Source organism: Pagrus pagrus, assembly GCF_965226575.1.
Source record: "Pagrus pagrus genome assembly, chromosome: 22".
In the NCBI taxonomy this organism is placed as follows: domain Eukaryota; kingdom Metazoa; phylum Chordata; class Actinopteri; order Spariformes; family Sparidae; genus Pagrus; species Pagrus pagrus.
Genome location: NC_140204.1, coordinates 9,868,499 through 9,889,754, shown reverse-complemented (window position 1 = coordinate 9,889,754; position 21,256 = coordinate 9,868,499). Strand labels below are relative to the sequence as shown.

General features: G+C 40.8%; 1 protein-coding gene across 3 annotated transcripts in view; it reads left to right on the top strand.

The window, feature by feature from the left end:
* Positions 1 to 21,256, top strand: part of pcxb (pyruvate carboxylase b) — a 297,628-nt gene that overhangs the window by 250,968 nt on the left and 25,404 nt on the right. For all 3 annotated transcript variants that reach the window (XM_084343541.1, XM_084343543.1, XM_084343542.1), the window contains exons 17-21: positions 1,299 to 1,539; positions 3,685 to 3,852; positions 4,742 to 4,823; positions 13,223 to 13,380; positions 14,504 to 14,590. In XM_084343541.1, the coding sequence (XP_084199667.1) occupies positions 1,299 to 1,539; positions 3,685 to 3,852; positions 4,742 to 4,823; positions 13,223 to 13,380; positions 14,504 to 14,590 (736 nt within the window). The remainder of the gene's footprint in view (positions 1 to 1,298; positions 1,540 to 3,684; positions 3,853 to 4,741; positions 4,824 to 13,222; positions 13,381 to 14,503; positions 14,591 to 21,256) is intronic.

Sequence of the window (21,256 nt, the reverse complement as noted above, 5' to 3'; positions counted from 1 at the left end):
GCCCGCTTTTGATTCGCTGCCAAACAACGTCCACTAGGCAGCACTTGTATGCATTACACTGCTAAATAAACACTGGACACACAGACGCTGGACCGGTAATCCTCTCATGGCACAACATTAAGTGAGTCTGTTTGTTTGCCAACACAAAAGCTCTCACTGTGTGCAAATATTGCATTCGCAGTAACACGGCTACAGTAAGCACTCACCCCAGTTATGAAAAACCTGATTAAGATACCGGGGCCAAGGCAATAATAGGAGGGATTTACCACTAGCAGCTTGGATAATGAGGCGGGTGTACATTTCTCTCAGTTATTGTGGGCTCCTGCAGGCTGTGTAAGCTCACTTTTCATGGAAATAGTGAGAATATTGTATTTGCGCAGGTACAGCGATATTTATTTATGAGTGGCGATATGGAGGTGGATATAAACAGCTTATCCCAACCAGGATGTGCGCTATTATCTGGGCTACAGTGAGCATGAAGACAAACTCATTATACGTGTGAGAGTGAGAGTGCGAGTCTTGACAGTCTCTCTCACCTATTTCTGTCTCTGCTTTGAATGTGGATTTAAAAAATAAAGTGTGCGCACGACTGTATGGTGAGAGTAATATCTTTATTTAAAAAGAGAGTTTACAAAGTGCTTTGACAGACAAAGCAAAAGCATTTGAACGGCAAGAACTTTGATCTATATTTTGCTGAGTTCTATATATTTACCCAAGTGTTTCCCGCAATGTCAAACCCAGAGAAATGCACAAGTTAACTCAAAGTAACAGCGCGTTTCACTTTGTTGCCAATAACTATAACTTCTGGGGGAGAGTCAGAGGCTGAGGAAGAACAAAAACATTAAAAACATTATGTCATCGGTGAACATTTCCAACTGAGTGACAGATTTTCAGTGGCAGTAGTGGTTTAAAAATGAAGGCAACAGCTCCCATGATTTGTTTTGATTGAGAGACGAGAAGACAAGTTGGAAAACGCAAAATATCTATATAAATAACACCAAGAAAAGGAACAAAAGTAACAATGAAAAATGTTATCAATATGACCTTTTAAGAAATGATTTTAAAAAAGTCACTGACTGTGGCCTTATCCCCTCAGACACTTCCTTCCGAAGTCGAAGGGCCCTGATGGCGAAAGCACGGTCACCTTTAGATTAGACAGGCCCCATCTAAGGATCTGAGGCTGTAAACTGACTCATACTTGACCCAGATAAGCTTTAAAAGTTGTAAAGTCAACTCTAAGACTCTTGTATGTGCTGTTGACTAACATTTTTATTTTCCTCCCTTTCCATCCCCACCAGGTTCTGCGAGGTGGCCAAGGAGAACGGCATGGACATCTTCCGCGTGTTCGACTCCCTGAACTACGTGCCAAACATGCTGCTGGGCATGGAGGCTGCTGGAGCGGCAGGCGGCGTAGTGGAGGCCGCCATCTCGTACACAGGCGACGTCTCCGACCCGATGAGGCAGAAGTACTCCCTGGACTACTACCTGAAACTTGCAGATGAGCTTGTCAAAGCCGGGACCCACATCCTGTGCATCAAGGTGAGGGAATAAAAACAGGATCCAGTGCTTCAATTGTTTGCTTTTAGAGAAGTTTACTTCTGAAATCAAATGGCTTTTTCCTTCTCTGTGATAATCTGAAGACTCTGGCTTTTACCGTTTGCTTCTGTGTGGGAAATCCCTGCCCATCTGCCACCAGAACGACATACAACCAGCTGGAAATAATCTTTGCTTGTACATTTTCTTCTTTCTCTTGTGTACAAACCATCTAATTCTCATGTACACACACGTTTCCATGTATGTCATCGTACGCAGGGACGGCACTTACATGGCTGTGCGCACTCTAAGTAGCACTGGGATGCAAACTTTCTGGTATTTGGTTGAAACACAATTGGCAGGAAAGACACAATTGGCATTTTTTAATTAAAGCTTCGTGTCTGCAGTGTGAGTTTGGCTCACTTCTGTTACACTGCTGTGAATTATCTGCCTGTTCTGCAACAACTTTCTGTTACTATCGTCACATATGATGGCAGAATCAAGATGGTTGATGTTCAGCTCAATGCAAAAGAAGACAACATGCATATTAACATTAACATTACCAGTTGCTCATTAGCATGCATATATGTAGTATATTGGCTCTTATTAAAGGACAAGTTCAACCACAAATCAAAATTCAGTCATTCAGAGTTATTCTCCCTTAATTACCCTTCATAAATATGGTCTCTTTTTATGTAACACAAAACTACAATTGCTAATAGTCTCTAATTAACTAAAAATTCAGTCTACTCAACTCAAAATATGCTCTTCATTCTAAAGTGAGCATGTTCTTGTATTCAATTCACAAGTAGTTTTTCACAAGCACCTAGTTAATGCTGAATATGCGTACTTGAACATAGCGTTAACCACAAACTGATAAATAAATTCTGGGTGATGAAGTAAAACCCTTCAACACACAAAACACACACACACACGCGCATATCTATTGGCATTTTAATTAATAAAGAACTCAGATGTTAACTGTTAAACACAGTTGAATGTTACGACTCCCTCCTATTGAAATGACTTGTATACTGGAGCCTCTTATCTAAATGAATAGGCTGATAATGCTCACATTAAATTAATTTCTTTGTTCAAGCATGACAGCATATTTTCAAACGTGAAATGACAAACTCCCGCTCTGCCGCCGTGCGAACCATCACACGCAGCGGTGGCAAATCTCATAAACGGCTTGCGCGGCTAATGAGGTTAACTTTAAAAAGAAGAAACGAGCACGCATTAGAACTTCATGGAGTGCAATCATCACCAAAGGGAGCGCGACTAAAACATCTAAGCTCCGTCTGTGAATTTCCGTTAATATCAATTAAGATTTATACATTATAATGATCCTCAGAGTGTGTCTGTGGAAAACTTTTTTAAGTTATCATTTTCCAGCACATTGGTAACATTCTATAAACTTGTCTTGAATTAACCAAATAAATTTCCCAAAAGAGTATTTGATTTACTGCAGCACTAAATGTCTCTGATTGGCAGTTTTAGCCTCAAATTCAAGCTTTTTTTTTTATCAGCGATGACACATTGATTGTTGGAAGAGTTTTAGTAGTCGTATCCAAGTCCCCATCACCTCAAGGATTTTGGTGTTGTTTTGTGAGCATGTTCTTTCTGCTTATTTTGGCTCCTCCGATTTCACCAAATTATCAGCAGTTTGGGGTCTGTTCCAGCTTTAATGAACAGCCTTGGGGCCGTTGCTGTGTGCACACCGTCTCACTAATGAGAAGTAAAACAGGTGGTTCAGATTAATCTTGGTCCAGGACTCCGTAACCAAAATGTAAATGTGTTGCGGAAAGCTACTTTAACCCGGATTAATGGATCTAGATTAGGTCTCCTTGTGTGTTAATTTATATCCCGTCCTAGATTCAACCGCAAAGACTTCCAGAAGTGTTAAAAAGAAATGCAAAACGAGGAATATAGTAACTTGTGATGTTTGATATTTTGGGATATTCAAAGAGCTCTATGTAGTTTTGGAGAAGAAATTCACACTTACAATATCAATGAGGTAATAATTAAAAAAAACTCATGTGTTTTTTCCATAACTGACTAAACAAGCTGTTCTCAGTGGAAAATAATGATTATCATTAAATGAATCACGCCAGCTGTCACTTACATTTTTCCTTCCATCTTTACAACTAGGACATGGCCGGCCTGCTGAAGCCAGAGGCCAGCAAGCTTCTGATCGGCGCTCTGAGAGACCGTTTCCCGGATGTGCCCATCCACGTGCACACACACGACACGGCGGGAGCGGGTGTAGCCGCCATGCTGGCATGCGCCGAGGCTGGAGCCGACGTGGTGGATGTGGCCGTGAGTATTCAAGGACAAGGTTGCTTTGGGTGTCTTGATGAGGTCCAGTCCTTGCACTGCGTCTCCTCATGATGTGTGCATAAAACATTATTTTCAAAGGGTCTGAGAGGTTTTAAATTTTTATTTGCGATCGTAAAATAAACCAACAATCCATTTATTTTTTATGAACGTGAGACCTAGGCCTAGATCCGCCCATAAGTTATCCTGACAGCATTAACAAACATACATTTTCTACCAGTTGCTGCAATTTGCATTGTGAAATGTCACTGAAACAAAGCGGGAACGGTTGCTGAAGCCAGGAGCATTTCCTTTAAATGTGTTCACTGACGCATGCTGCCAGCACGGGCAGTTTCATTAAGACAGTTGGCTGGTATTTGCAGTTTTTCTTTTTTTTTTTCCTGTTCTGTTGTTCAGTTCCTTGTAAGACTTTAGGAAAGAAACAACCGGCTGTCCACCATGGATCAGACACACCCACTAAAAAGATTAGTTTGCTTTGGTTCTACTGGTGTACTCGGTTAAACTATCACTCTGCCAAGTAATGAATTATTCATAAACGGTAACAAACTAAATGAAATATGCTGGATAGTGGCAGGGAAGACAGCCAACACCTCAAGGTTTTTCTCCCTTTTGATAGAAAAAGTATTTTCCCTTTAATCCTTAAATTAAACTTACATGCACACATTTGAGACAAATGTACACATCTTTTCTCAGACTTTTTCTCTATGTATATAAAATCGACCCACAAAAATGGTTGAAGGATAAGCTCACCTGACTTTGCATCGGCATTGGGGTGAGAAGATAATAAAATTCTCATTTCATAATGGTTGAGTGAACTTATCCTTTAAAGACTATTCGTCAAATAATATTCATATTGATTGTTGCTTTCTAGGTGGACTCCATGGCTGGAATGACCTCTCAGCCCAGCATGGGAGCCATTGTGGCCTGTGCCAAGGGGACCAAGCTTGACACCGGTAGGTCAAATTTCATTATCAAGCAGTTTTATTTAGATCAGTCATATTGAACGCTTTGGAAAGAATCTGTTGGAACAAACGCCTACAAATATCCACGTAAAACGTTAATTGCACCATGCAGTTGTTAATGAGAGACAACATCTCTGACAACACCAGTCTTCATCAGACTTCATCAGAGATTATTTCTTCTGTTTTTCTAAGAGTCTCCTCCTCTACATGAACAGAGAAAAAAAAATCAATCAACAAATCAATAAATGACAGAGCGCATCACTAATTACTGCCCTAAGTCAGAAACGGCTGACGCCTTCTGCTTCAGTGATAACCTACACAGCCAATTAAGAGAGGAAGAGGGTTTCATGAACCGGCTCCGAGGATTTGTGAGATGGAGGAAGACCACGCAAGAGTTACACTTAGATGGAAATGATTAAAAGTGAAGTTAAAAGGAAGTGTTAATGCTGCAAACCAAAACAAGAGGACGGCTGACAACCCACCTGCTTGTAATTAAAACTACTGCTTTCCAAAATCTCTTTTTTTATAGGCTCAACAATAATTTTCAACTAAATTCAAAGACTATTTATTTCTAGACTGAGTACATTTATTTCAAGATATCTTTTATTGATGATATTTCTATATGTTGCACCTTTAAGTCATTCTGCCTTGAATTCTTTGTTTATTTCTTGTAATTATATCTTTCCCTTTATGCTGCGTTGTTGTAACCGTGATCAGGGTGGTCTTACACTCATAGCATCCTTAAAACCAAGCCCTGCTGTCCAGCACCACCGCAGTTTTCTCTAACCAATAAGCAGCTCTCCCTGGAGCATTAAGGGGTTAAAAGCGTTTCCCAAGGCAGCCTTGACATTTGCTCTCAACCCACGTTCTGTCATGTTCTGTTGGAGATCCTCGAGTCACAGGCCCGCTCCTCCTCACTCTGGACCACCGCTGCTTTATTCTATCTTGTCTGGAGGTCAACTGATAAGTGGACGGAAGGTTTTATAATGTGTCTATTCCCCTTTGGGTTTGCTGCTGTCCAATGTGCTCTGCTCAGTATGGTTTTCATGGTGCTGTGAAGAAGCTGGAGCTCCTCCCACCTCTGATAGCTGTGACCTCTGCCTCCCACAGCGATGGGTGCAGAGTGTGAAATATATTAAAGCGGCCGGTTGAAAAAAAAAACTGCTGTTAGAAAATCGAAGGAACATGAAGCGGGCCAAAGGAATTAAAAGTGATGGGACGTTTGCTGCTTAGTTATGTAGACGAATGCAATTGGGAAAACCGACTCGGCTCTGCTAACTACATCTGATAGCTCATTTCCATTTACTCAGAACCAGCAAAAGCCCTGCTAATTTTGTTTATACTATATTCACACCACACAGCTAATGCACTGTCTGCTGCTGGAGTGCTGGGTACTATTAACATTATAAGCTGTTTGATGCTGTGTGGGGGCGAAATGCTGAGGGTTTTTTTTAAATGGACAAATTGGTGGACGCCAAGTCCTCCTTGTAATCTGCTCTGATGATGAAGGCAGTTTCCTGCCTCTGGGGATAAGAGAGGCATTATTTCTCATGATAATCATGTGGTCTATCAATGACTGGTTGTATCCCACAGTAACAGATTTGTTGCATTTGTGTAAAATTCCTGTTTAACTGAATACGAGCCTGAAAAGCAGCGTTTCACTGCCCTCTCTGGGTGTGGGAAGAAGTGTGGTCAAAAGTTACATCTGTAACCTGACTAAAATATAAAATATGGCCAAAAGGGAGGGACTCCACTGGTTTCCGATTCTATGTAAGCTTATGAGAAAATTACCCTACTTCCCACTTGATTTATGACATCAGTAAACAGTTTCCTGATGAGTTTATGGTCTGAATCATTAGTTTCGAGTTTAATTTTCTGCACATGTGACAGCCGTGGCCAGGCATTATGTTTTTGGGGCGTTCATCCGAGCGTCCGTCTACGTTCGTCCATTCGCCCCATTCTTGTGAACGCAATATCTCAAACACATTAAGGGAGTTTCTGAAAAGGATAGAATTATGAAATGATGACATTTAATATCCATAAGGTCAGAGATGAAACGCACTGTGACATCATTATATTCTGCAAGAAATGGTCATTATTCAACAAGACAGCTCAGGAACAGGAACTTGACTGGTGCGTGGGGGTGTATAACCCTGATGCAGTAATTCTAGTGTTCATTACAGCATGACGTTTATTTAATGATGGTTTGATTTAGAGTAAAAGAGACGCTAAAGCAGGGTATGCTTTAGGGTGTGGCTTGCTTGTGATTGACAATTCGCTACCACAGCGTGCCCTCGGGTACTCGGTCAGATCCAGTCAGGTTATGGCCCCCCAAGCTCAACCAAATGTGGTCACTTCTGGCTCCAAAACGACAAGATGACACTGGCTGTCATGCTGTCGAGGTTTTTAGCCGGTGTTGAGCTTCTTTTTAAAAGAAAAAAAAAACAAAAAAACCATGCTGTACTCCCTGCAGCTCGGTTTAGTTGTATTTTGTGACACCTAATTCCCATGGATGAGTGGCCAAACAGACAAGACATTGTCCCATTAATATTTTCAGTGCGGATACACTGGTGTTGTAAAGCAGAGGATGGCAGTAAACATCAGGTCTTGGTGCCGTTAGTCCCTCAGGGTGTCCTTCAGTGTGAATGGGTTTCTTTTCCTAGGCTCATTGTTTCCGAAGCCACATTTAACAGTCATACAGGGAGGAATCTGTCGCAGAGGAGGAAGCAAATTCTGTAATAGCCCATAAAGCAACGCAGCTACAGAGCCATTAAGGCATGCTGCGTTTTGAGTGTGATGTGTGACTTGTGCTTCGAAAAGGAAAACCTCCTACTTCACTGCTGCTCTCACTGTCTAAACATGTAGCCCACAGCTGAACGCAACAGGTTCAGATCCAATATTGTTCAACAGCATCAAGGTTTGATAACATGTCATGTCTCCCATCATTTAGACACAGGCCAGTTTAGTGGATGAATATCAATTAGCGAGCATACAGCGCCCAGAAAAAAACTAGAGAGTCAGACAAAGACAAGGTCGTGACTGAAGAGCGAGAGGTTTTCAAGTGTGTCAGGGTATTCATGGAATCTCAATTTGCTTCACTCCAGATTGAGATTAGGATGCAGGATGTCTCCCACACACACACACATGTGCATACTTGTACTCTATCCTGAGTTGACCTGGGTACATGCATTATGCATGCACATGCAGACAAACTTCTCGCTGCCAAATTTTTTTATACCTGTCACCTTGTGCTCGTCAGTTCTTTTCATCTCTGCCTCTCTTTATGTCTCCCTCCTCTCCCTTTCCATCTGCGTTTTCCTATCTCGGTACTTTTTTAATCAAGTGGAGCACTGCCTTGGATACTTCTCTGCCTTCCTGACCTCAGTCTGTTTACTGCCTTTCTTCACTCCCTCCCCTCTTTCTCCCATCTCTGTTACAAAGCAGTAATCAGTGCTTTGCAGTGCGCGCTGCCTCTTTATCTCGCTCCCTCTCTCTCCTCTCAGGCCTCTTCCCATCACCCCCGCTTCTTAAACATTGTCTCTCCATCGTCCTCCTCCTCCTCCCTCCCTCTCACTCACTGACAAAGCAATTAACAGCACTTTACATGCCTGTTTCACTCCTTCTCTGTGTGCTCTTTCCTTTCCCCTTCCTCAGCATCTCCCACGGTATCTCTTTGTCCTGAAGAACTGGCGAACGCATCTTCGCACTCCTTTGGTTAATTAATTTGTCTTTAAGCCTTCAGTTTATTTATTTAGTCAGCCGCAGCGTGCACACACACATGCATTTTAAATATCATACATATTCGAAAACACTCATGCGGTTGAATGATGACACAGATTAAAGTGGCCCTTGTGTTTCATTATCAGCCACTGCAACAATGCAGTCCTCAAACGTACTGAAGAATGTAGACATACCACACAAAGCAGCGATTAAACAACAGGCAGAATGGATTACACACTGTCCGATTTCCACGTAGCCCACCGTTACTTAAATTACATGTTTGGGCTCTATTAACCCGGGCAGTGTCAACAGCAGATGTTTGTGAACACACAGTCTGTTTTAACTAAGCATTGAACCAGTAACCTCAATATCCCCAGACTCCCTTAACAAATCACGTGATTTTAAGAGTTGTTACGTGAGGAGAAACTTCACAAACTTTGCGAAACGGGTACGGCAAATTATAAATCAGCCGAGCCTTCTTGTAAATTCGGCATTAAATGCAATAATATGTCCTGTCATCCTCCCTGTTTAAAGTGTGTCTCGCCTGCTAACATGTAGAAGCTGTTCGAACACTATATTTCAATTGACGAAGAAGGTTTTTTAATAAAGGTAAACATGTCAAATTTTACAAATACAGAAAACGATAACCAATGTAGGCAACTTGTTATCCTGTGGAGATATTCCCCAGACTCCCTGAGAAAGTCGCTCATTTTTGTGAGTTGTCGAGTGAAAAGAAGCTTTAATAACTTTGTTGGACACTGACCACAACAAATGTTAACTATCGTGGCTTTCTTGTAAGTTTGGCAGAAGTTCTTTTTTCTTTTTGATCACAAGACATTTCTTTCTCGTTCCATTGAAGGTGCACTATGTAGTTTTTATTGAAGGAATTTTAATCAGAAGAGAAAGATCTTCACTGACTGATTTTTTTATGCCTGAACAAACTAAATAAACAAACTCTCTTTGATTTCATGACTGAATAAACAAACTGACCTTAAAGGACAACTCAATTTCATACTGTTTTACTTTATTTACATTTGGACACCTTTCTAGCTTCAAACAGTGTTCTGGGGACTTTATTTTTCTCTGAGAACAGCTTGATTATTCAGTTATGGGACCAAAAAGTAGTTTGTATTATTACCTCATTAATTGTGTAAATATAACAATTCTGAGTTTCTTCTCCAAAACTACATAGTGCATAGTGGAAGTGAGAACAGTCTACTCAGGATTGAGAACATTTAGATTCTTGTTCCCTCACGCTTCCCATTTTTCATCCGCCTGCAGTCAATCTTGCCTTCTTTTCTCCCTGAATCTTCCCAGGTCTCATCTTTCTACATCTATTCGTCTTCGTTAGCTCTCTTATCATCTCATCAACCACAAACTGTGTGTGTTTGCTTGTGTGGCTTTCTTTCTATATCTGTATGTTTTTGTTGGTGTTGACTCTACACCGACAAAAACACTCTACACTGTAGAGAATGCATGAACGTACAAATATGTGTGTGTGACTGTTTGTCTCCTGCATTTGTGAGTTTGTGCTGCTAATGAGTTGCATGTTGATGGCACTTTGTCACTGCCAAGCAGCCATCTAAATGACTGATGTATGTACGTGCATGTGCCTTATGTGTCTGCATGTCTGTGGTTCACATGCACATGGTGTTGCAGTGCAGTGATTGATTATTTTGGGGAGTGTAATCAGAAAAAAGTGCTGTATTCACATACCGAAAATCTGACACACAGTTGTAGCTTTTTTTCCCATATTTCTAGCTTCCAGTGTAAAATAAACCTCTTAATCCCAGAAGGCAAGTTAGGTTTTCACAATAGCAGAAAATTCTGCAGATAAAACACAACATTGGTGTGCTCTTCATTACGGTTGGATGAGGAAGACGTTCCTGCCTTCAGCTGTTTTCAGATTCAACTTTCTGCTTTCATAGGATTGTCCAGCTCACACAGGTGTGGCGTCTGGCTAATTAGACTTCTCCTCAGGAAACTGTAGGCTTGGGTAAAGAAGTTTCATCCTGGCAGATGCTGCAGCACAGCTGGCGCCACAACAAGAGGTTTTAAAACTCACTCTAAAATCCATGTCGGTTGATAATGATGGGTGGTAGTGGGAGGTACTCAGATCCTGTACCTTTTAGTAAAAGTGCCAATACAACAATCTTAATATATTCCTGCATTCAAAATGTTACTTCAAGGAGTTAAGTGAAACTGGGGTGTTGTGCCAAAAGCTGGCTGTTGGCATTCTCCATTTCTAAACTAACGTTAGCTACTGTTGCTTTCTGTTAGCGTCCACAGACTTTTAAAGGTAACGGAGAGAGAGACAGGGAAGGTGTTTTTTTTTCAAGTCGCGTAACAATTATCTCACATATGGCCAATGAAAAAGGGATTAATACACTTTTATTTCTACAATTTGTTACATAGAGTCCCTTTAAAGAAGCATTTGACTGCTGGACAGATGGCCATTGCATATATAGTAACTGGGCTGTCGAGAGAAACAAATATTTTTTGAAATTGGTGCTACATGACCAGAGAAAACATAGAAAAAGCACTGTAGTTTTCCCATTTGCTCCAAAGGTGGCAAACAATGCAACAACCAGAACCAGGGGCTCTCGCTGCAGGCAAAATTGACCGAAGTTTGCCATGTTTCAATTGCTGTACTACATCATTTAGTGATACAAAGCTGTCTGAAAATCTGTTTAAGTAAAATTACATTATTAGATTGTTAATACTGACAAACAATACAGACATACATATCTATATATCTATATACATATCATATCACCACCTAGATACTGCTGATTTAAGAGGTCACAAGACAGAAAGCTTGGGGACCACTGATGTAATCTTTAACATTGTGTTCAAAAACCACCCTAAAATGCAGTGATAGGTTGTATTACAATGTATTCTCCTCATTACCATTAGACCAACAGTGGACAGTGTGATGTTTCCAGCACAGCTGCAGTAGTGTTAAATGGATTTGGTGTCATCACTGTCAGACAGCTTCAGTTTGTCCTCTTTTAAAGAATCGCAAAAGAATCAGACATAAAAGTATTTTTACACCCACAATAGCCTCAGTGCAGCAGGCCAGAGTGCGATGTAACCACAGTTTTGTGTAGAACAGAGCTCTTTGTGTTGTAAGCTCACAGTTACTGCTACTTATTTGGTGAAAGAACTGCAAATATCTGTTGGGACCACTACCTCGAAGTCACAAGTACATGAGGACACCTGACACCTGACTTAATAAAGACTGATGTCACATGGAACATGCAGTCGCTTCACATTGTAAATTGAGTCTGTAATTTCACAATGGAAGCATAAATTAAAGCTACAAAAATGGTGTTCTCAAACAGAGAAGGAAATGGACCTAATTACTGACTGGCTTGGCAGGCAGCTGAATTTGAGGAGCAACCACATGCACATTAATTTCACATTAATTTCACAGTAGCTCCATTTCCTCGCCAAGATCACAGTGGAAGCACGCAAACACTTTGTGGAGTGCACACTCGCTTTGAATCCCAAAAATTCAAGCTTGTCGCTCGGTTGTTGTGGATGTACCGAGCTAAGTTTGTCTCATTAAAAAAGCTGCCTCTTGTCATCATTAGCCAAAATCTCTGTGCTGCCATTTCTGTCATGGCATTAAAGCAGCCTTTTCTTTTCAAGGTAAATGAGCTTTAGCGCACCTTAACCGGCTGCAGCAGGGATGTCATGAGCATGAGCAACAGATGTGTTTTTTAAAGGATCACAAAATATCACGGGGATTTAATGAGCGGCTCTGATTTGACGAAGGCGAGATGCAATGCAGAGTGAATCTTCAAGTGCACTTAAAGGCTAATAAAAACTTTATCAACACTGCTGCTCAGGCTTGTTTTCTGGCCTCTAGCAGATTTTAAGAGCTGTCAAAAAGTGAGTTCCTGGCAGTGGAAATGTATCTGCTGACATTTTGGGTTTAGCCTGAGTTTGAGAAAAGCAACCATGGTAATGTGAAGCATGAAAACCAGCGGACTGTGATCGGATGCATGTCCATACCCACCTAGCGGAGCTCATAACAATATCAAAACTGTGACGAGATTCACACCCTGTTTATTTTCTTACTACATCAAAACAAACGACATCAGCACAACACTGTCAGTTTTCCAGCTGGTACAATTTGTAAATCAGGTAACTTGCTGGTTGCCACATGAGCGTCCATGTCCGTTTCCTGGAACAACATACTTCTGTGAACATGGGAGACTTTTAAGTTTTTCTTTGTAACACAAGTATACAGTCTGATTGATCATTGTTTCCTCAAGATAATGAAATAACTTGAAATCACGAAATGGCAGGATTAAAAAAAGCGTGGCTGCTCTATGCTTCCATACTCCTCTCAGTAGAGAAATGATCAGAAAGACAGATTTACGCTTTGAAGCTAGATTGGCAAATAGTCATTTCTGTACGCACAATCTCGGTAAATACAGCGTATAATTATACACAAACTCAATCAACTCATTAATAAGTTAATTTAATTATAGGGGTGTTATGTTCCCATGTTCCATGCCGTAGATTACATTCTTAGAACACTTTTACTACATTGTTGTCTTAAGACTTATAGCAAGCTCTGTTTCAGATGACTATACATCAGTGTTGAAGACTCTTGTTCAAAGAAAATGTGCACATTGATCTCCTCTGCTCTGTTGCAGGCATTGCCCTGGAGAAGGTGTTTGATTACAGTGAATATTGGGAAGTAGCCCGAGGCCTGTACGCGCCGTTTGACTGCACAGCCACCATGAAATCTGGCAACGCCGACGTCTATGAGAACGAGATCCCTGGAGGGCAGTACACCAACCTTCACTTCCAGGTACGCCGAGCCATTCGGCTTGATTTGTATTGTGTTTTGTGCAAGTAATCAATTTTTTAAGCTAAATCAGTTTAAAATGCATTTCACAAAGCTCGTTGCCACTTTCTTGAGAATGGAGTATTAGAGGGAGTTGGTGCATCTGAAAAGATGTAAACAGAGGATTATCTCAGTGTGACATTGCATTTGTATTCACTGTTGTTCCACCAGACAGTTTAATTTATGAAAGTGTAGTGTATAGTGTAAGCTTTAACAAAATAATAAATAGACCTGTGTTCTCCTGCTTCTGAGTTTTTCATTTCCGTGACACATTTGTTTGTGTGTGTGTTCAAAGTTAGCAGAGATGCAAGGGATGTGACTAAGTGCAGTCATCAGAGACTCTGTTTAGGAAACTGACTAAAAATGTCACTTGAACAACTTATTTTGCTGTTTGTTAATGCTGGTATGGAACATTAAGTACAACTATGACTCTAAAGTGTCGACACGGTGCACAGTCGCAATCTGAAAAGGTGAGAGCGGCTGTGCACCCACTGGAAAAAATATGTGGGTGCACATCCCAGAGCACTGTTATAACCTTTTTATATTTAAGGGGCACTTTCTAGTTTTGGAGAAATTCAAACTCAGAATTTTTATATTTACAATATTAATGAGGTAATAATACAAACTTAGTTTATTTCTTTTCCATAACTGAATAAACAAGCTGTTCTCAGAGGATAATGAGGTCCCCAGAACACTGTTTGTTTATATGTGGCGGACCCTGCCAACCTTTCTAGCATCAAAGTAAAACAGTATGAAACTGTGTTGTCCTTTAAGGTCAGTTTGTTTAATCAGTTTATTCAGTCAAGAAAACAAAGAGTCTGTTTATTAAAAATCAGCCAATGAAGATTTTTCTCTTCTGATTAAAATTTCCTCCCCAAAACTACATAGTGCACCTTTAACCAAATAACAGTTACTGACCTTTGCTAGACGAGTATCTTCGCCATTAATCTAAAAGCTGTTGGTGTCACTACATAAAATCAAAGCCTTTAAACTTTTAAAACTTGAACTTTCTCTTGAAAGTAGAAAGAAAATGATGATGGCTCCTCTAATCATGCCGTTATTTGTTTCACTCCGGTTCATATTGCAGGCTCACAGCATGGGGCTCGGAAATAAGTTCAAGGAGGTGAAGAAGGCCTACACAGAAGCCAACAAGCTGCTAGGAGACCTCATTAAGGTGAGACATGAAGATAAAACATGAAGTATGTAAAGGATGAAACGATGCTGCACATAAGTCAGCTTTGCCAGTGTTAGTAGTACAAAGATGTATCTGGCATGTATTTGATAGCATCTCTCACACTGATTGTTTCTCTGCCAAGCTTGACCCTCTTTCTTTGCTTCGCTGAGTCAAACAATCCCAGATTAAGTTTGGGTACGTCCACTGGTCTGTGCCGTCTGGATTCGGTTTCAGCCTCACCGCCTCCTCCTCCTCCACCTCTGTTTTCTACCCTTCGTAACTGGACGTTTTTACTCTTACATGGCAATTTTTTTACCAGGTAGTTTAAACTTAAATGCAACTCTTATTTCAGCTGGATCATTTAATTCAGCAACGATATGCAGAGTTTCGTGCTTTGTATCCCCCGACTCTTATGTTAATTTGGGTGCCAACTCCAGTGAACTAGTTTTGGGCTGATTTCCTGAAGGGCACATTAATCGTAGTCATGGAGAGGGAGCTCTATTGCCAATTCTGCAGTCAACAATTTCATTCTCGGCCCAAATTCACCTCCATCCTGCCTTTTTTGTTTTTCATTATCCTTCATTAATTCCTTTGTTTCTCTCCCTTCATTATTTACCATCACGGCTTAGTAATAGATTCATCCCTCTTTCGCTGTGTTCACGCTCACTGTGTAATTATTTTGTTCTAGTTTGCATTCTCTTTATCATCCCGCCCTGTCGCTTTGTTTTTCACCTTTCTCTTTCTCATTTCATTGTGTGTGCTTTACACACACTCATTCCCCAGCCATCTTTCTTATTTCGCTCTCTCGTCGTAGACATGCTCCCATGGATTCCCCATTACTCTACCGCCTCCTCCTCCTCCTCCTCTTTTTCTTTTTTTTTATTCTCTATGTGTCTCTTTCTTCCAATTTTCCTTCCCGGGTCCCTGCTCCCTTATTTTCTTCCCCCCTCTCTCTGTTTTCCTCATCAATTCCTCTCCCTCGACCTCCCTTACCCTCTCCCCATACTCTCTATCAATTCAATTAAGAATCGGTGGGCTTCACTGCGCAAGCCAATGTTGGCTTAATGTGCCTGCAGGTCCTGCTATGCCCTCCGTTGTATCCTGTTAGCTTGACAATGGCAGCGTCTCTCCCGCTGTTGGCTTGTCGATAAGGGAGAAGGAGTGCGCTAGTCAGATATAGATATAAAGTCGACACACTGCACTGACAGTAAGCAGAGCAACAGAGGTATATGCATCGACCATGCTCCCCCACACAAACGCAAGCATCCACGGCTCTGCACAAGCCTTATCTTTGAAGCTCAGAGCTGTGGGTGAAGGATTGTGCTTGTCAGACGACTTCATTTCAAGACCACTTTACACCAAATGCATTAAAAATGAGGATATTTACGGGACTGTTTGTATCAAATACACCGCCCCTCCCCAGCACGAAAAAGACAAACAACTCTAATTATGACTTTAAAAAAAAAAGTTGAATCATCATCAAAGCATTAGCATAAAACCCATTAGCATTAACATGATTGCTTACTTTTCTAAGCTCATTAATTCTCATTACGTGACTTTTTAGGGGTGCCATGTCCTGACTTGCAAAATCAAGATATTATATTACAGGATGTGTCTGAACTGACAGAGCTGCTTGATTATAAATGAAGGAGAAGCCCGGGCTCATTGGCTCTCATTTAATTCCAATCGACATCAAAAGCTACTCAGGAGACCAGGCGACTTGTCAAAATGTATTTCATAAAATGCTCATAAGCCTAACTGTTTTATCGTTTAATATTAATTCCAGATGCGCAGCTGAGGGTATTCATTACATTGCTGGCTGAGCACCCAGTGCAAATTCACCAAATCTGCCAGCGTCCATGGACTTTATTCACAACTAAAAATGAGCTCTGTTCAGCAAAAAATGAGGAGTTATAAAATGATCATCAGTCTGGGGAATCATCCTCAGCATTAATACTGATTTGATTAGTCCACTGAGAAAGTCTGAGGTCAGGTTGTGCTGTCGCTCGGGGATATGATTAGTGACAAGGACCTCTGACTGAGGGCATATATTGATCTGAGCGTGGGCTGTTAGGGAATTGAATTAATCACAGGTCAGGGTGTGCTGTCTGTGTGCACAGGCCAGCTAAACGTTTGTGTATCTCAAAAGAGAATTCAATTTAGGAGTTTCAGAATACTGAAGGATACAAGTACTGTCAGGACAATGTCTCCTCTTTTCATGATTAATTGTTGAGTCTGTGGAATGGAAAAACATCACAACTGTCCAGTATGCAAAACAATGTCTTCAAATTGCTTCTTTTGTCCAACCGACAGTCCAAAACCTCTTCATTTGCCATCGGTCATTTCATTGCAAATCACCTCGGCCCGACCTGGTTCATGTCATGTTTTTTCTTAAAGAAATTCTGTAGCTTCATTTCAAAAACTTTCTCAGTTATGAATTGTTGAAGTTCGGCCCTCATCATTTTTGTGTTTCTTTGTATATGTATTCTCAGCCTCACCAATTGCTTACTCTTCACTGGATTGGGTTAAAATATTTACCGAACATCCAAGAACCCTAAGGATGATATAGTTCTATCACATCTAGAGGTTATTTGGTCCTGGATAAAAAACTTAGTGCCACAGATCCTTTCCTAATACAGCTTTGGAGCTGAAAACCCGCTCTTCAGAAAAGATATTTAGGTTTAACAAAAAAGTATAATTTATATTTCCTTGAAACTTTTTAATGTGAAAGCGTTTCCATTCATTGTAGACGTATAAAGAAAATAAAGATGTTATATTCCCCACTCATCATTTAATAACTGAGAGCAATTTTTTCGCATTTTTCACTGGATGTAATATTGAATTTGTTGGTTTTACTTCATAGGTCGATATTTGTACTGTGTTGACTTCAAGGTTTTTGAATCTTTGTGTGATACCTTTTCATTGGGTTCAGGTAATGGCTTAGTTAGTTAGTTGTCTTGTTCAGTGTGTGGACAAAAAAGCAGCAGAACCTGGAAGCAAATGTTTGACATTTTATCTTGAACAATTACTAATATGATTATTTGATTATCAAAATAGTTGGAAACTAATTTTCTATCGATTGACTAATGAATTAATAGACTAATTGTTGTACAGAGCACCTGACTTAAAGGGTAACTCGACCTAAGTTGGACAATAAAGTGTGTTTACAGGTCTTGGGGAGCACTTCTGCAAATATGAAAAAGTGATCCAGAGCTGTAACTCAGTTGCTAGGTTGCATTATGGGTAATGTAGGCTCCAGGTTTTGAAAAGCAGTCCAACAGCATAGGATTGGACTCCTGTAACACTTTTGGACTCACTATGGACAGTTTGAAAACAAATCAAAATCAACACAGCAGACCCGGAGATATCACTTAATTTACTGCATGCATTCTTCCTGTTCCAAACCTGGTGCCTACATTACCCATAATGCAATTGGCCACTGATTGACATCGCTGGAAGTAACTTATCAGATTACATGCAGCTTCTTCCGGAGCCACACCTATGCAGTAGCACTCCCCAAGACCTGTAAACACACTGATGTGTTAAACGTGTGGAGGTGCCCTTTAATTTAATAAGCGGTCAAGATGGTCGTATTTCGAAGAAGACTCCTCCTCCTTCGTGACGTATTTGAAGATTTAAACTGAAGCTACTCTTCGAAGTGACTGTGGACCACATCTGCACGGGCTAGCTTAATCTAATTAGATTTTCTGTGTTATATAATTCAATATTGTCTGACTTTTGTGCTTCTTAAATATTGTATTGCATCATACCGGGCTTGTGTTGTATTTATTTCCCGTCAGTGATCTCTATTTAAAATAGATGAGTGTTGTGAAATGCTGTGCTGTTCACTGGAGAAGCGAATGCTAAATTGGAGATGAGAACATTGAAAAGTCTGTCTGAAGGAAAACAGCCAAAACAACTTATGCAGCTGAGTGCTGAGATACTGTAGAGCGCGCTGGGATAGTAATGTTTTACCACTTTATACAAATGTTCTGTAACATATCTCAACTGCACACCTGCCTAACCCCCGATACAAACCCAAATTAAACAGTAATGGTACTAAAGCTACTTAGTACTTTTGCTTGAGGGCTTCATTTGCTGATGCCACAGAAAAAAATTACAAAAACACATGTGAACAGATGCCTTCAGGCGCTGTTTTCATAATGTATTGTCTCATTATCGTAAGCATACAGTAAATGTGCGTAACACTTTGCAAATAGACGGCACGAGAGCATGAAAATATATTCCTACTGCTGCGTGTAACGATTAGTTTCATTATCAGTGTTTTCCTCATAATCTTAAGCTTTGTAAAATGTCAACAAATCGTGGAAAAGATCTATCGCACATTCCTGAATCCTGTGATGATATCTTTAAAGGAATAGTTCGACATTTGGGTGAAACGCGCTTCTTCGCTTTCCTGCTGAGAGTTGGATGAGAAGATTGATGCTGCTCTCTTACTGTATGTGTGTGTGATATTGATCTTCTCATTTAACTCTTGGAAAGAAAATACATTATTATTCCCTAACAGGCTGCAATATTCCTTTTTAAATGTCTTGTTTTGTCTGATCAACAGTCCAAAAAAGAAAAAATCAAAAGATATTGAATTCAATGTCATAGAAGACCAAATAAACCGGGAAATATTCATACTTAAGAAGCAGCCAACGGAGATTTTTTAGCTTAAAAGTGACCACTTGAATGTTGAATCGATATGAGAATTGTTGCCATTTCATTTTCTGTTGATCGACTAATTGGTTTCAGCTCCGTTTGTTTCCTCCCGCTAAAATAATCCAATCTTTTGGAGGCAGTTCAGTTATAGAAAAAGTGCTGAAACTGTCACCGATTTGCATACAGCTGGAAATGAAGTGCTCCGACCTAAACGCCTCCTTCCCTTTCTTCCTTCTTGTGTTCGCGCTCAGCATCTGTCGCAACATGAGCTTGTCAATATATGCATTTGCGTGTGTTTCTGCATCTGCGTCTTTCTTCTTTACCCAACTTAACTCTGTCACTTTCCTTTTTACGATTACAGGCACGTATTCACTCACCTCCACAGTCTTAAAACACTCACACAGTCGGTGTCTCTCACTCGGAGGTGGAGCACCTCCTTGTATTGCCTGTGGGGCTGCAGATGTCTATTGCTCTTGTCTGTTTGCCTCCGTCTCTCCTCCCCTCGGTTCATTTGTCCACCCCTTTCTTTCTCACCCATGCTCTTCCCGTCGCTCTCTTCCGTCTCTCCCTCTCCGCGTTCAGTTCCTCTCATCTGCACCTTCCCTCTTTTCGATTTAACTTCTTTCATGTATCCCTAATCTTTCAATCGCGTTTCCATCTTCCCCCCCCCTTCTGAGCCTCTCGTTATCACTCCTCTCTCCCGTCTCCCCCTCTCTTGACAGGTACCATTCTTCACTCTGCTCCTGGCTCTGCTGGCTAGCATTATAGAGTGTGTGTGTGTGTGTGCCTTCTCTCTCACACACACACACACACTCACTGCTCTGGATGATATAATCCTTTTGCCCATTAGGGGAGTTCAGGTTTGGATAGAGTTGCATTTCAAAACGAATTCGACCAAAGTACACAGACACACACATAATCACTGACAAACACGGACTCCACGGTACCAGCTTTCCGTCGCCAGGAGTGTGGAGTCACGCAGGACCACTTAGTGAGAGCCGTACATTAGCCGCAGTGAGAAAGATGGACAGACGGCAGAAGGAGAGGTGCATGGAGATTGTAGTACGAGTAGAAGGAGGCGGTCAAAGTGCAGAGCTGGAGGCTGGAGTGGGTCTTGTGTGTCAAGTGTGATAATATGAGCCTGCATGAGCAGCTACATAAGGTTACAGATGAGTTTAAGCGATGGTGAGAGAGACGTCGAAAGATCAGAGTGCTGCCACATGCTGAGGGGAATGAGCAACATTACTGAATACAGAAAGACAAGGTGAATTATGTCATATCGTATTAGTAAAGCAAAGACTTGAAATGAGGAATTCTGCTAATTAGCTCGGTTGCTTGAAGTCTTCTGGAAGCAGGATTCTTCAAAGATGATATATGCATTAATTTGTGATGAAGTGCATTCGTGAAATAGATAATGACGCCGGGGAGCTTAATGTTATTCAGATTCTGAGAAATGGTTTGGATTTTCTACAAAATTGTCATGTCCAGTATATATGATCAGAAATGATTTCAACAACTACTGGAAGGACTGCCGTGAGACTTGACTTAGATATCCACCGTGACCAGTGGACCATCTCATCTTGAGACGTCACTTATCCAGTCAGATATCTCTACAAGATCAAATTTCCAGGTTGTCCAATATTTGGGTGTAAAGTAACTAAAACAAGCTCCGCCTTTACCAGCTGTAACATTAAAGTGAAGAACCAAGTGCAACACCACTGTTGTAAATACAAATTCCAGGTTTCCCTAACAATATTATCAGATGTAAGGACGGATGAGCTAACAAGCTAGCAGCAGCTACAGTTAGCAGCAGTTAGTGGTCATTTTTAGCAACACGTTAAGCTATCTGTCCATCAAGTAACTCCAGAAATCAGAGAGTTGAGGCAGAGCAAAAACTAGACTCAACTTTCAACATAAAACAGGATCTTTCTGTGAGAAATGCTGCCATAAACATTTAAACATTTCCCCTGGGAGAGCCTACACTCCTACTAGTATTTCACT